Here is a 15348-nt window from a genome sequence, read left to right on the forward strand (position 1 = left end):
TTAACTTCACAAGGGCTGCAGGGGGTGCTGAAGCCTTTTCTCTTCAAAACAATTAAAAAAAAAAGCTAGTAATTGATTTTAATTCACTATTTTAAATACTAACAGTCTTTTGTTGGCCATTTGTGCAACCAATACTTTCAACAACAAAAAAATACAAAAAAATGACATTGTAAAATGAAAAGGGCAATATTTCTTTGATGAGAAACTAAGAACTAACATGTTAAAGTAAGAAGTAAAATGATTTTTAAAAAAAAGGTAAATGGTCATTTTTTATTTAAATAACTAGCCTTTAAAATAAAAACTGCCTTTTAGTGTTCAGAGAGAGAAATATACATTGCACTTTTTTTAGTATTAATCGCACGCCACGCAATTTATAGTCCAGAAAATACAATATAATGTTGTTTCCAATGATTATCACTGAATGTTATTTTGGTGTGTATTTTTCAGATTTTTAGTCTAAAACATTTCAGCCTCCTTTTCTATGTAGCCATTTCCTGTGTTTGCTTCATTGAAACTCTTGCAAGAAACTCACCTTGAACACAGACCCAAGACCAGCACAACTTGAAAAAATGCATCCCCTGGCTGCCACTAAACTGATCCGAGAGCACAGAAATGTAATCAGATTAGCGTAGAGGCAGGCAGGATTACCCTCAGAAGCAGATGGACCGATGAGGTGGTCTCCAGGTTTCCTCTGAGCCAATGAGAGCAAGATGAAGATGGATTAAAAACGCACATGGTCCAAACGTAATATGCTAACGTCGTCAGAATAAAACAGAAGAGGAAAATCATCTTGGAATTGTTCACCAAGTTGGGTGAGTTTCCCAAATATCCACTTTGTTGTTGTTTTTTTAGATTAAGAAGAGTGTTTTACATTTAAATGAATTCCATGACACAAACACTGCATCTATTAGCATTTAGTTATGGATTGTATTTATTCTACTTGACTTTACTGTGTATTTTTGTCTTTTAATACCCCATTAAGCTTCTTTAAACTGGCTGATTGGGTATCACTGATGTGATGTCGCCAATGGTGGATGAAACTGCAGGGGATCTCCCAGTCCGAGATGTGGGTCTCATGAGATGTGGACTTATGCCCACACTTCCAGGTTTGTTTTTAGGTTAACCAAGGTAAGAAAAAATGCCATTACTGCAGCAGATATTAACAGGTCTTAGTCTTGTTTGAACAGCTGCCCTAAGTGAAGTGAGGCCATGGAAAAAGCATCACATTATGATTACAAAAGGTGAGACCACTTCTTGTTGTTGTTGATTTAAAAAATAATATTTTAACGCACATTCTTGTCAGATCCACAGAGGGTATTTCGCATCCCCAGGGAGCACCTGGAAGATCTTTGCCTCCACGTGCAAGAAGAGAATGTCGTTCTGAGAAAGCATTCGCGAGCACAGGAACAGAAGATGCGCAGGTGATCAAAAATCTCATCTTTTTGTAATCAAAAAGCACCAAATAATGAGTCTTCAATTAAATTGTTCAATCTAATTGGTTTTTTTTATACATTTTTCTGAGTTCTTTGCATTATTTAACTGGGAAATTGTGAACAACAGCAGGAAAAGTAGCTGATGAATTATCTTCAAAGTTTTTTACATTAACCTTTCATGCAGGAATTATGATTGTTTTTACTTCCTCTTTCATTTAACTCATTAGCTGCCTTTGGCAATTCTAGATATCCAATCCGTTTAGACTAATAGGGGCGAATTTAGTTTTGTAGTTAAAAGAGTGGACGTCTGACACTGTCCATGGTGCTGAAATATGAGCGTTTACTGAGTACAATACATTGGAGGAAGTGTTAGGGGCTATATTTATGTTTTTATTCATTTTCAATTCCTTAATTTAGCTTTTATTAACATTGCAACAATTTCTACATGCATTTAAAGTTATATACCAATAACATAGAGAAATTCGAATAATCAGGACAGCACGGTGGAATAGCGGTGAGCACATCCATTTCATAGTTTTTAGATCAATGGTCCAATCCCTGGTTTGAGGTTTTCATGGTCTAGCCGGGCCTGTTTTCCTCCCATTTCCCAGAAACATTTGTAATAGCCTGGTTTAACACTCTAAATTGCTCCTACGTCTCAGCATGGAGTTTTTTTTCTGTCTCATTGTCCCCTGTGATTGGCTAGCAAACAATTCAGGGTGTACCTCACCTAATGCCCTAGTTAGCATGGAAAGGCTCCCCCCGACCCCCCCGCGCGACCATCGTGAGGATAGATGGCTCCGAAAATGAATGAATTAAATATTACTAAATACATAACATTGCTAATAGTTCTTTTTCAATGTCCAAATGTGGCCACTTTGCCTTTATAGGGTTAAAGTTCCTCAGTGACAACTTTTTAATAGCTGTTTATTGCGGTGACAACTGTCCCGGAAAGAGTTAATGTGTTGAAAACCTCCAAAGAATATATTGTTTCCATTGATATATGGAAAAAAAAAACATCTCTGCATTTTTTCATAAAGGATGTCCACCAGACTTATACGTCTGCGTCAGACTTACCCCAGTTCCAGCAGTGCCAAGGAAAAGGACATGGAGGACACACTACAGGAGCTGGAAACCCGTGTGGCCACACTAGAGAGCCAGAAAGCAGCTTTACACAACAAACTCAGCTTGGCCAAGCAACAAATTTTGGACCTGGGGGCTCGCACTCCTTATAAGTTCAGCAAAGGTACACTCTTCATTATCCTTGATTGACCCAATGGGTCACATGGTTTAATACAATGTAAATATGTTAAGACAATCTCACTTTTTGACTCTACTGCCTTTTTATCTCCTCCTATTAAGGTAAAAGTACAGAAGTAGATGGGGGAGCCCGAAGAGCGACCCACACAGCACCACCCCGCTACTGTCCAACAATGGAGGACACCAAAGGAGTCACTGACAAATTGTGAGTGAGAAGGATCATAAGACCCATTCATTTCCATTCATCTTTGGCTAATCTGCCTTTCCCCTAGCAGTGTGGGCGAGCAGATGAGGGTGATGGAGCTCGAGTTGACCGCTCAGAGCCTACGGGACACACTCCGAGATAAAGAGAGAGAGATGGAGGGAACTGTTAGAGAGATGAAAAGGCAACAGGCGGAAAGGCACAGGTGATGACTGCTGTACCATGATGATATTAAGAATTTACAAAGGTCAGGTCTACACATTTAGCTGTGAAGTTTATGGAAGCAAACTTATAATTTAGTATTGAACCTTAGCCGACCTCCCTGACCTGCCTTATTGAAGATCTCCAACAAATTGGATAGCAAAAAATGGCATTTATTTATCTCACTAGGACACACATAAGAGAAAATGTGGATGCCATTAGTCTACAAAAGCAGCTATCGGAAAAAAGCGCCAGTCTGAGGGTCACACAGGAGAAGTTTGCTGATCTACAACAGGTGCGATGAAATGGCCGAGGAGGTTAAGGAACATGTAATGATACAAACAATTTGCACTTTTTCTCTTTTCAGGCCTATGAGAACCAGCTAGAGGAGGTAAATGCATACACTTGATGAATGCATCACCCTAACATTTGTAATTTAAACATTTGCTGTCTTTTTTTTGTGTGTTTTCCAGAGTCAGAGGCCCCTGAGGGAAAGTCAGACTCTTCTTCTGGAGAAAGTGGAAGAACTGAGTGATCAGTTGAAGCAGGAAAGGGACAGAGCACTTAAACTGGAGACTCAGAATACGACCGCCAACCTGCCATTACAAAACCTGGACGAGGTCTGGAGTTACCCAGTATTTCACTAGAAAAGCTATTCAATAACGAGGCTTTTACACCCTTATAGTTACAAGAGCACATAAAAGAGCTGGAGGGAGAGAGGGATCGGATAAAAGAAAACTACGACACCCTGCTTGAAAGGTAAGACATTAAAATATATTCAACACACTTGATAATGCTTCATCTGCATTACTAGTGTATTTCTTCCTCTATCCTAGTACTTTGTCCAATTTCCAACACTGTGACAACCACATCGAAGAACACAAGGACGTGGAAGAGGATCCGGAGAAGGATGTCTGCGAGGAGGAGAGCCACGATCTGGCCAGAATGCTGCAAACTGAGAGAGAGGAGAAAAGCAGACTGCAAGCAGAGATGGAGATGCTCATAATAGAGAAGAAGATGCTGGAGGATCATCACAATGGTAAAGTGAGCTGTTACAGATTTTCTCCTTATTAATAAACCTGACATGGCCCGGTGGAGCGAGTGGTTAGCATGTCGGTTTCACAGGTCTGGGGTTCTGGGTTCAAATCTAGGTCACGTGTCACTTATGTGGAGTTTGCATGTTCTCCGGGCCTGCGTAGGTTTTTCCCAGGAACTTCGGTTTCCTGCCACATTCCCCAAAAACATTCAGGGTGTCCCCTGCCTCTGGCCCAGAGTCAGTTGGGATGGGCTCCAGCACCCCCTCCCACCCTAGTGAGGCTAAAGCGGTTCAGAAAACAAATAAATAAATAAACCCAATGTACTATTTCTTTATAGTGGAGGGGACATGTGTTTGGTCCTTTAAAAAATGAAATTAACCCCATTAAGATCTGGCGCCCACACACGTTAACTTTATATGCCACACATTGTGTCTTACATGAATCAAATGTGAGGACAATGTATGTGAATGCCAGGTCTAAATTATGAAGGTTTTTTTAAATTAACAGTATTTTTGTTGTTGTTATTTTTTGTGTACATAAATATAAATCCATGTGACTGGTTTCAGAATATCTTCAGTACCCATACTATGTAAATGAATGAATAAATGTGAATAAAAACTAAATTAATCAAATTAAAATAATCAAATCCTGATATAAAATCATCCAAATAATGATTGACTCTTATGGCACTCTAATACTGATTGATTGATTGATTTAATTTCATCCCATTTAACTGAATGGATGCCGTTAAAATGATAGAATCTGAGGACTGGCAGTGAAATCCCATCTTTCAATGCCACTGACGGTGCTAAATGTCCAAAAATTATTCGATGTCTTCGGCTGTCGATGGCAGATTTAATGAGCTAAATAGGTGCCCTATAAGGGTTTAAGCTATTATTTCTTTGTTAAGCCAAACTACACCACCTGGAAGAAGAGGTTCTCCAGTACAAAGGACAGATATCAGGCCTGCAGACCAGACTGGATTCTGTCACTAAGGTTAATACACAACACAACACTGACACATTGTGTTGCCTCTTTGAAAACAATACATTGGCTCTTTCTCTCACTGTCAAGGAGTTTGACTTGACCGATGAAGAACTCAGTGAAACACTCATACAAATTAAGGTGCGTAAGAAAATCTCTATTCCTTCAACGTAGGATCTTTACTGATACTTTTCTACTTTAAGGCGTTCCGAATGCAGCAAGAAAACAGGGAGGGTTTACGTTTCATTGGGCCTGACGGCGGGAATGTGGACCCCACGCTGGCAAATATCCAGGCATCGCATGCTGAGACCTTGTTGGAGTTGCAGAAGACCAGGAGACTTCTTTTGCTGGAGCACCACATCAGTAAAGACCTGCAGGTGCCTTCACGACCTCTATCTCACAAAGTCACTATGGTTTCTCCCTTTAAACCAAATGTATTTCTACTTAAAGGGGGAGTTGGACACTGTCAAAAAAAGAGTGGAACTAGAACGGAAAGAGGTCAGGATGTCACTGGAAGAGAAAGACAGAATTATATCCAAAAGAGCGCTCCAGATCAACTCTTTACAAGGTATGAACCATTAAATGTCATGCTTAAGCTTTACATTCATGGAAAATTGATTTTAACGCTCCTGTTTTCTGTCATAAAGCCCAATTGAAGGCGTTTGCTTATCGTACCAAGAACCACAAAAGGACCATGCCAGTACAGTACACGTGGCCAGCAGGAGACCAGGAAGTAGTCCAGGCCATTGAAGATGACATTTCATGCACTCCACTGAGGCTTGGTGAATCCCTCTTGGAACTTCACATTAAAGTAAAATAATCAATGGATTAATGTTTAAGTGGGAGCTGCAAGTTATGGATCTTGAGTTCAGAATTTGCTTTTTTTTCACTTTAGGCTGCCACCTTTACCCCAGGTGGCCTTGAGATTATGGGCAATTTTCAAGGAGCCAAGGAGGAGGACATAGTGACCTTCTGTACTTACAGCCTTTTAGACTTTGAAGTTCATTCCACTCCTCTGGTTGCGGGAAGCCAACCCAAGTATGACTTCAACTCCCATTACGCTTTGTCAGTCCACGATTTCGCCAGGCTTCGGGTCCAAGGTTCAAGGATAAGAGTAGAGCTCCACCAGGCGTTGGGGGGTGTCCGTTTTGTGACCCACGGAAGAGGCCACTTGTCCCTCGTAGGTGCCATGGACAGGATAGGAACACGCACAAAAGACTCTGTCAACATCACAGGTGCAGGATTGGTATTATCTGAGGACACAGAGCTTAAAAAAAGTGACCCATGACGTCCTGTGAACACCCAAAAGTTTACATTTGTACACTTCTGTCTCTTTTCAAGGCTCTGAAGGGCAAATTGTTGGCGTTGTGGATTTCTGTGTGCGCTTGTTCCCACCTGCTGAGCCCAAAGAGCACATGGCGAGAGATAGCCAAGCAATTACAGCAACAAAGATGATGCCGACTCACTTCTCTCTGGGTTGGCACGAAGGGAACCACACGGTAAATATGATCTTTTCACTTTGACAATACGACACCCACCCGTCTCTGATTTGTCAGTTTTTTACCCGCAGCGGGAATTGTACGACTATGGCAGTGGAGTGCCCAATGAGGTGCTTCTGTTACTGGAGCACTGCGAAGGCCTCAGCGGGCGATGGCCCGGGTTACTTCCAGATGCATACCTGACCTACAGGCTCTACGATTTGCAGCCGCACGTGTCCAAAACTGTCCGGGGAACGGACCCGGTATTCCATGACACTGCCAATTATCCATTGGCAGTCACTTCAGATGTGTTGCGTTATCTGCGGTATGCAGGGAAAACAACATTTCTGAGAAAAGGTGGCTTTTGGCATTGGCTAAAAATATACATTCACTTGTTCAGGTCAAGCAGTCTTTGGGTGTACGTGTTCGACGATAGCGACGATCAAATCCCACCAGCCTACTTGGCTAAAACACCCATTCCGCTGAGAGCATTGGCAACGGGAAAGGACATCACAGGTGCTGGAAGGACTACAATTTTGCAGAAACCAAATGATGTTTTTCTTTATTATAATTACTCTGCTTTTGGGGTCAATAAATTTCTACCTCTCTAGGCGACTATGTACTGCGCGATCCAGCCGGAGGGCCACGGGGGACGATAAGAGTGCTGATTAAATGGAAATACCCGTTTCAACCATTGGCAGATGCAATGGGAAGCAGAGAGAGGAGGCGAGATGAAGCAAAAGTGTCACAGAGGCCCATAGCGAAGCCGAGAGTCAAGGTATTTGCTCATTCTTCCCACATTGGCATTAACCAATGTCTATTCACATGCTTTACTGCCCACTAGCCACAACAACTTGTGCCAGGAGAGCCCAAACAGAGACAGAAGAAAGCAAACACTGGCGTGAGGTTTTAGAAGCACAAAATTATGCCATGCTATCGGAATAATGCTTACATCTGAATCCTTTTTTTTATAGCCGACATCCCACTACACAAAAACAGTCAAGCCCAAAAGTTCCAACGAGAGGTCAGCTGGTTTTTATAACAAGGGACCCCGCATTAGGTCTACTGAGTCACCAACAAAGTGAGTTACAGCTATTTGGAATAAACATGGGATAAATACATAGTATAGAACAGTGCTTCCCAACCACTATGTGCAGGCTGTCAGACATTGTAATATTCCGAGAGAGAAATTGTAATATTACAAGATTCAAATTGAACAATTACGAGGTTGAAGTAGAAAGATGATCATTAAATTGTAGATTATATGTACTATGAAAAGATTCAAATCATAAAACAGTCATTTCGTTACTTATTTTCATATATGGTATAATATTATGCATAATATTAGGAAATTTAAGTAATATTTGGAGAAAATGTCATAAAATTATGAGATTAAAAATAGTACACTACTTATTTTTACATCACTCGAACTGGAAGTTTTTCGCAGACATCAACTTTTGATGACATTAGATTGGTGTGAAAAATTAGATCTTGGAATAATTTTGGGGGTTCATTTGATTCCCGTTGATAGAATATTGATGAGAACGACTTTAAATCGTTACAATATGTGACATAGAATGATAAGATTTTCAGATGGTGGTTTGCCTTGTGATTTTTTTCAATGCAAAAAGTGTCCTGCAGCTCAAAAACGGTTGGGAAACACTGAGATAGACATTTCAACAAAACACAACTCCTACCTTACATTGATTTCTTTAGATCTTCAGAAACCTCCTGCAGAGAGTCATCACCGAGAAAAAGCTCCGCTACTGAGGCTGGTATTCTTGTAAGAATCCTTGAAAAATCTCTCAAATGATAATGTAAGAAATGATATACATTATTTTGTGATTTTTTTTAGAGCATTCCTTCTGTGGATGTGATGTCGGTGGATGATGTAGAAGAGATGGAGCAAGAGAACAAAGAGAATGGACGCAAAAGTGGTAAAACTTATTTTATCGATTGGTCTTTTGTTTTCATTGAAACAACTAGGGATAATAAGACATATTTTATTTTTTCATTTACTGTGAAAAAGGCTCAGAGTCTTCAGATACTTCAACAAGCGACTTCCTCATCATCCCATCCAATCGAAGGACAAAAATGGTACATCTATTTTGGACCTACATGTCTAAATCACCGTATGGTAAATTCCATTTCTCCCCTTCATTTGTAAACAATACTCAGGGCAATAAACTTCGAGTGGAGATCCTATCCTTGACGTTCGAACCCTCCTCTTGTGTGGCCATGGATGACTCGGTTCAACGTGTATACGTGGAATATCGTCTGCTCGGTGTCCCCATGGAAACTACCGAAACGCCCATGTCCCTCCGCAAGCCCACCAAGGGTGAAGAGATTCACTACAACTTCACTCGAGGTGAGAGCAGAGAAGAATCAAGAGGGGGCGTGGTTTCAAAGTTTGCTTTTTTTGCTGAATGGTCATGCCTTTCCCTTGTCGTACAAGTCATCTACGTGGATGGTTCGCTGTCAGCTCCACTCAGACAGTATCTGTACGCAATGTTGGAGAGCAATGACCCCAACAGACGCTGGTAAAGTCTCCTATATAATCTAAAAAGCATTGTTTATTTCCTTCCTGTAGCTTTATTCTATCATTCTATATCTTCATTCAGGTTGAAGTTTACAATTGTCAGCGAGCCAATGGATGACTCGGAAGAATGCGCGGATGTTGGATATGCTTCTCTGGATCTGCAGGAGCTGCTACTGACGGGAAATGATGTCTTTGAACAGCAAATTGACAGTAGGTGTTTCTTCAACGGTTCTAGCTGTCAAAGTGCTCAAGTGAACATTTCCTTGCTTGTTTTGTTTAGTCGTGCGTGTGGACGAAGATCAGGAGGTGATTGGATTCCTGAAAGTGTCACTGGAGGCTGCAAAAACTCTGAGCGGTATTTATAAGGAGTTTCACCACACTGACGATACTGAAGATGACAATGACGACAAGGAGGAAGAAGAACATGAGGAAGGAGAAGAAGAAGAAGGAGAAGAAGAAGAAGGAGAAGAAGAGGAGGAGGAGGAGGAGGAACAAACATAAATGGGATTAAAATTAAACCTAAAAAAATGGTTGACTAACAACCAGGCCTATGACCTTGTCCTGCATAGGGATGCTGTGTGTATCTGTCCTCTTGTTGTATTTGCATTAGTTTATCTTATTTTAACACTTTGAAGTCATTCTATAGATGGCCGTTGGAAATAAGTAGTAGCTAGAAATGCTGTGGTGGTGCCCAGATTTGTTTATGAAATGAGTGTTTTAGCACCTGACTCTAATTATAAAGGGGGAAATTCATGGAGGATAATAATTTATAGACAAATGTGGTCAAAGACTCCTTCAGGCCAGTGGACATATGTTATTGAAAAGCCCACATTTTAACGTTATTTTATTGTTACCTTTTATATAAGGGTAATGAACTAAAAGCAAATTGCTCCTGTTGTTAAATGTGCTATAGTTAAGAATTATAAATGAATATATATGAAATGTTATAAAATGTTCAACAATATTGGTTTAAATTATAACTGGTTTTTATATATTAAATAGATTTAATGGCATTGAGTTATTGTGCTCAGTATAGGCGAGTACTTAACCCATGGGCTGCAAATGACGGCGTTAGCTGTCTAATAATTTTTCACCTAATATTTTAATAATATTTTATGGGGCGGCCCGGTGGATAAGTGGTTAGCGTGTCTGCCTCACAGTGGGGGACTTGGATTCAAATCCAGATTGGTCCAACTGTGTGGAGTTTGCATGCTCTCCCCGGGCCTGGGTGGGTTTCCTCCGGGTACTGCGGTTTCCTCCCACATTCCAAAAACATGCATGATAGGCTGATTGGACACTATAAATTGTCCCTTGGTATGAGTGTGAGCGTGGATGATATTTTTTCCCAGTGACCCATGAACGCCTCTCAGCCAATCAGGTAACCTGTGGTGTTGATTTTTTGAATTATCAAGATGAGCTGCGTTGGAGTTTCAGTGCTGCAGAATTGACATTCTCAGATTAATCAAGCCCGCTTTTGCGGTGATAACTCAACAAATCCTTATTTTATGAATTGCAGCTAAAGGCAAATAGACTAACAGAAAACTTTGAATGACGCTGAAGTTCGCTTTTCTCTTAAACAATGGTACGTATGCATTGTCTAATAGCAAGTTAACGGTACAATCTTCCATTCACTATTGACGGTCCATTCTGCAAGTTTTGTCCCCGCTAATGATCCGCTTACGCATTGATGTTAGAAATAAGTTATTGAGAGACAGTGTTTTTTCCCCCTTTCTAATTATATGTATATATATTTGTATTTTATGAGTAGGATAAAATTAATAGTGTGAGCCATCTGCACGCCAGCCAACTGTTTCACAACAAATACATCGTGGTTCTGGGAGACTCTAGTAAGTATTCTACAAATGTTTTTACAAATGTTCCATCTTCTGTGAAAATGAGTTGATATCTGATCATAAAAAAACCCTGAAAAAGCAGAGAGGCCTACTTGATGACTACTATTATATATTGTACCTTATTGTCCTATTTAATTGTTCTATGTAATACATATATACTCTCTATATCACCAGTCCAGAGGTCCGTCTACAAAGACCTTGTCCTGCTCTTACAGTATGATAGATACCTTCGTATAGGACAGCTTAGAACAAGGGTAAGTGACGATGAATTATAAGTGGTGTACTAGTTACAGTTCATTACTTACATGAGTCTTTCTGTAGGGTGAGATGAGTTTTGAAATGGACACTCTAGTGGAAGGAGGTTGCCTAAGCCCAATGCACAATGGAACAAATTACCGCGAGGTCCGGCAATACCAGTCTGACCATCACCTGGTCCGCTTCTACTTTGTGACGCGTATATACTCTGATTATATGAAAAGTATCCTGGAGGAATTCCGACAAGGGTTGAAACCAGATTTAGTCATAGTCAACTCATGTGTGTGGGACATTTCAAGGTAAGTTGTGTATCATATGTTCACAAAAATGAAAAAAAAAATGATCCAATCACTTGTAGTTAAATGATTTGTCAATCATGTAAATGGTCCTTTTGCCACTCTTTACAATTATTTTACAACTATTGAGGAATCTTAAGCATTAGCTTCACTTCCTTGTAGGTACAATTACAAATGGCTGAACACATACAGGGAAAACCTCATTACATTCTTTGAGGAACTCAAAGGGATTCTTCCAGAAGAAAGCTTAGTCATATGGAACATCACCATGCCCCTAGGAGAGAGAATCAAGGGGGGATTCCTGGTTCCTGAGGTATAGCATAGTCCTCATAATGTATTAAATTATTTATACATGTATATATTTTTTAAACAGTGCGTTCCTTGAGTTTTATTCAGTGTTGTTGTCACTCTGTTCCAACAGATCTCTCACAAGGCTCCCCATCTTCGTCACGACGTAATCGAAGCCAATTTCTACAGCGGAACCCTTGCAGCCGCTTACAATTTGGACGTGCTGGACCTCCACTTCCACTTTCGCTTCTCCCTGAAGCATCGCGCCAAAGACGGCGTCCACTGGAACGCTCTAGCTCACCGCCGGATAAGCACGCTGCTGTCTCTGCATGTGGCAGACGCCTGGGGCGTGGAGCTGCCACTTGCTGCTTGCGGTGATGAGGACGCATCGCCTATATGGCTGCTTTTATTCATGTTTACTCACTCTGCTTTGTTCTTCTAGAAAATATAACTGTCGCACATCCACCACCAACCCCAGAGAGAGATCCCAATCAGGCTGGTAAGAGGAACGTTTAGAAGTGTGATCAATATTTCATTTGAGTATGAGTAATGAAAACTCTATGATGACTCATAAAAATAATCATTTTTGGGGGATTTGTACTGTTAATGTACTTCTCTACTCACCCAAACTCAGCTTGAATTGGAATAGACAATGAATTCATCTCATCTCCTCTTATTTTCTGAACTTTATCCTCACTAGGGTCGCTGGGGGTGCTAGAGGCTATCCCAGCTGACTTTGGGACAGAGGCAGGGCACACCCCGAATTGTTGGCGAGCCAATCGCAGGGCACAATGAGACAAACAACCATTCATGCTCACACTCATACCTATTGACAACCTAGAGTATGCAATCACTTTACCATGCCTGTCTTTGGAATATGGGAGGAAAGTGGAGTACCCAGAGAAAACCCACACAGGCCAGGGGAGAACACGCAAACTCCACACAAGTGGACTGACCTGGATTTGAACCCAGGTCCCCCACTGTGAGGCCGACGCGCTAACCACTCAGCCGCCAGGCCGCCTACAATGATTTAAAAATTGGAAAAATATGGTTGAAATAATAACATGCTTGATTTTATTCCTCTTGTGTTCAGCAGTGATGCCTAAAAGAATCATCTTGTCTCCTTCCTTTAACAACATATTAAACATGGAAGCTGATGCAGAGCCACAACATTGGCAAAGGGATGCTGCTTTCCAGACTCCTGGGATAAATCCTTACCCACTTTGGAATGGTATATTTTGCATAAGTTCCTCCAATAGATGACAGTCTGTGTGTTTACATATTTAGCAGTAGAATTAACAAAAGTCCTATCAGCTTAAAGATACCAATCAAGTGATTATGGAATCATAAATGCTTACAGGTGCCCTAATTCTGTGTTCTCCACATTACTGCCATTGCTATCAGACATATCTTCCCTCTTTATCCTTATGTTGCCAGTTTCCAAACAGCAGTTAATAACAGCTAAATTGTGCTAATTTGGGAGTCTAAATTTCTTGGTACCATTGCAAGTTACTCAAGTCATTAACTCCCCTTCAAATCTTACTGAAATGTGCCTCTCCTTAGCCGGTAATGAAGTCTCGCCCTATAAATATTGCGACCTCACATTTTTTTATTCTCTTGTATTCCACAGTAAGACCAGAAATGAACCCTAATCTTCCCTGGCATGGAAATCACTACAGAGATGTTGCGTTTCACGCGCATGTCTGTAATCATGACCCTCATTCAAATGGTAAATTCTGCCTAATACAGCTACTGTCTGCTGGGCGGCAACTGTGCATCCATTCTACAGCTTGGTATCTTCATATTGCAGGTCATACCATGATGCACCCACTCGTGGTTAGGACAGTAAGAACAGAAATGAACCCTAATCTTCCCTGGCATGGAACCATGGTTGCCAAAGCACCACCAAATCACTACAGAGATGCTGTGTTTCACGCGCATGTCTGCAATCATGACCCTCTTTCAAATGGTGAGTTCTGCCTGATACGGCTACTGCCTTCTAGAAGGCCACTGTTTATCCATTCTACAGCCTGGCATTTTCATGTTGCAGGTCATACCATGATGCACCCACACGTGGTTAGAACAAGGCACACCAGACACAAGTACATGCCATATACTCAACACTGGCCCTACCCACCTTATATTCAACACTGGCACTGCCCGCATCACTAAATGTCTTTTGAGACACACTTAAAGCTACTGGGCTTGGGCATTTTTTGTGCAAATTGTTGCTTCATTTTATAAAATGTTCATTTTGAATATTGTCTATCACCTGTTGATATACTTTTTACATTTAAAAATATATCATGCAAGCAGCAAGGTAATTAATTACTTGTGTGAATAATGTTTTCAATTACAACTTCTTTTAAAATGAGGCCCAAAAAAAGCAGGTTCAAATCATATCTATTATTCTTAACTTGTACAAACAAAGGTAATGTATTTGGTGCTAAATAGTAATTTAAACTCGAAATTAAAAATATTTTGACTGTGATCATTTAAGGTTGGTTGTTCCAAAAAATCAATTCTTCAGTCAAGAGTCCCAATTATGTGTTAAAATAGTAATACTACAAACAATGGGAGAGTATAAATTAACTTTAAAAATTCTAAAATCGCTTAGCTACATAGTGTTAGACAATATTCAAAATAAAGTATATCACTTTCTGATATGCTTTTCCTCATTAAAGAATGTATAATTGCATTTTGAATGTGATTAATTAAAGTTTATACTTGATATTACAAATTGTAGTTTTTTCTCTCTCCAGGGATTAGTTATGTAGACACTAATTGGTGTTGGATATACTCTACTTTTTTCAAATAATATTCATTTTAATTCTAAATTAATATAATTTTTTGCCCTTTTTGATATTGGGGATCATTTTATAATTTAAAATTTATATGACCCTGCAATTGGCTTGTAAGGATAAACAGATTGGATAATGAATGAAAATTAAATACAACAAATATAATGTTTTTAGTGATATTCATACTTTAGAAATGTACACATTTTTGCCTATAAGAACTAATTGACATTTCTATTAATTGGTTTGTATGCCAGTGTTAATGCTAAGAATCAATATTTGAATAATAGTCACGTGACCATTTTTAAATTAATCACAATTATGATGGGACTTGACAGAAAGCTAATTAACCAATCAGGAACTCCTTGGCAAGTTCCGACCTCGTGCTAATGAATTAGCTGGCTTAGATGATGAGGCCGCTAATAAGACAAGCTGCTCATCCTCTAGGCAAGCCGTGCCTGACTTATTTGGCTTGTTGTTTTCAAGTGTTGCTACCCGTCTGGGAACAAAAGTGAATGCCTGAATAACAGTTTTTGTCATATTGAGGATTTTTTTGTGACCACTCTGGCATTTTCCATTTATAGCTATATGTGATGCAAGTATTTTTGTTTCAAATTCACTTCATGTTCTCACTTTTGTATCTGCAATTTTAATTGAGTGTCTTGAAATGGCTAAAGAAATGAAACATAATTTTAGAAAATTTAAAAAAAGTGACACTTGCAAT

At 40.0% G+C, this 15348-nt stretch overlaps 2 protein-coding genes across 6 annotated transcripts; both read left to right on the forward strand.

Moving 5' to 3' along the window:
- Positions 1-634: 634 nt before the first annotated feature.
- LOC144215469 (protein fantom-like) lies at positions 635-9862 on the forward strand. 2 transcript variants are annotated; one of them, XM_077744421.1, is made up of 31 exons: positions 635-812; positions 983-1106; positions 1188-1241; positions 1304-1421; positions 2474-2679; positions 2796-2898; positions 2966-3100; positions 3286-3391; positions 3464-3487; positions 3570-3716; positions 3782-3855; positions 3933-4135; positions 5044-5129; positions 5208-5258; positions 5321-5494; positions 5568-5685; positions 5765-5928; positions 6013-6352; positions 6459-6616; positions 6688-6920; positions 6996-7111; positions 7207-7373; positions 7440-7496; positions 7570-7676; positions 8312-8378; positions 8451-8532; positions 8625-8692; positions 8774-8963; positions 9051-9135; positions 9217-9344; positions 9415-9862. In XM_077744421.1, exons 2-31 carry the CDS (start codon positions 1019-1021, stop codon positions 9633-9635), a joined length of 3870 nt encoding a protein of 1289 aa, XP_077600547.1. In that variant the 5' UTR covers positions 635-812; positions 983-1018; the 3' UTR covers positions 9636-9862. The 2 variants fall into 2 exon arrangements, with proteins under 2 accessions (XP_077600547.1, XP_077600548.1); XM_077744422.1 differs by having other exon boundaries at positions 2969-3100.
- Positions 9863-10471: 609 nt separating this feature from the next.
- On the forward strand, positions 10472-14555 carry LOC144215658 (PC-esterase domain-containing protein 1A-like). 4 transcript variants are annotated; one of them, XM_077744727.1, is made up of 12 exons: positions 10472-10512; positions 10651-10716; positions 10903-10981; positions 11162-11241; positions 11309-11541; positions 11701-11851; positions 11960-12200; positions 12269-12325; positions 12980-13057; positions 13457-13555; positions 13637-13795; positions 13877-14555. In XM_077744727.1, the coding sequence occupies exons 2-12, from the start codon at positions 10714-10716 to the stop codon at positions 13996-13998; spliced, it is 1302 nt and encodes a 433-aa protein (XP_077600853.1). In that variant the 5' UTR covers positions 10472-10512; positions 10651-10713; the 3' UTR covers positions 13999-14555. The 4 variants fall into 4 exon arrangements, with proteins under 4 accessions (XP_077600853.1, XP_077600850.1, XP_077600852.1 ...); XM_077744724.1 differs by having other exon boundaries at positions 12920-13057; positions 13877-14554; XM_077744726.1 differs by having other exon boundaries at positions 12923-13057; positions 13877-14554.
- Positions 14556-15348: the final 793 nt, after the last annotated feature.

The sequence above is a fragment of the Stigmatopora nigra genome, chromosome 22, assembly GCF_051989575.1.
Source record: "Stigmatopora nigra isolate UIUO_SnigA chromosome 22, RoL_Snig_1.1, whole genome shotgun sequence".
NCBI classification, from domain to species: Eukaryota; Metazoa; Chordata; class Actinopteri; order Syngnathiformes; family Syngnathidae; genus Stigmatopora; species Stigmatopora nigra.

Coding starts and splice junctions, on each gene's coding strand:
- LOC144215658 (XM_077744724.1), top strand. Junction 11,852..11,959: donor GGGGATTCCTGGTTCCTGAG/GTATAGCATAGT, acceptor CTGTTCCAACAG/ATCTCTCACAAGGCTCCCCA. Junction 13,058..13,456: donor TCCTTACCCACTTTGGAATG/GTATATTTTGCA, acceptor TGTATTCCACAG/TAAGACCAGAAATGAACCCT.
- LOC144215469 (XM_077744421.1), top strand. CDS start 1,019: ATGTCGCCAATGGTGGATGAAACTGCAGGGGATCTCCCAGTCCGAGAT. Junction 1,422..2,473: donor CAGGAACAGAAGATGCGCAG/GTGATCAAAAAT, acceptor TTTTTCATAAAG/GATGTCCACCAGACTTATAC. Junction 7,497..7,569: donor AGAAGAAAGCAAACACTGGC/GTGAGGTTTTAG, acceptor TTTTTTTTATAG/CCGACATCCCACTACACAAA.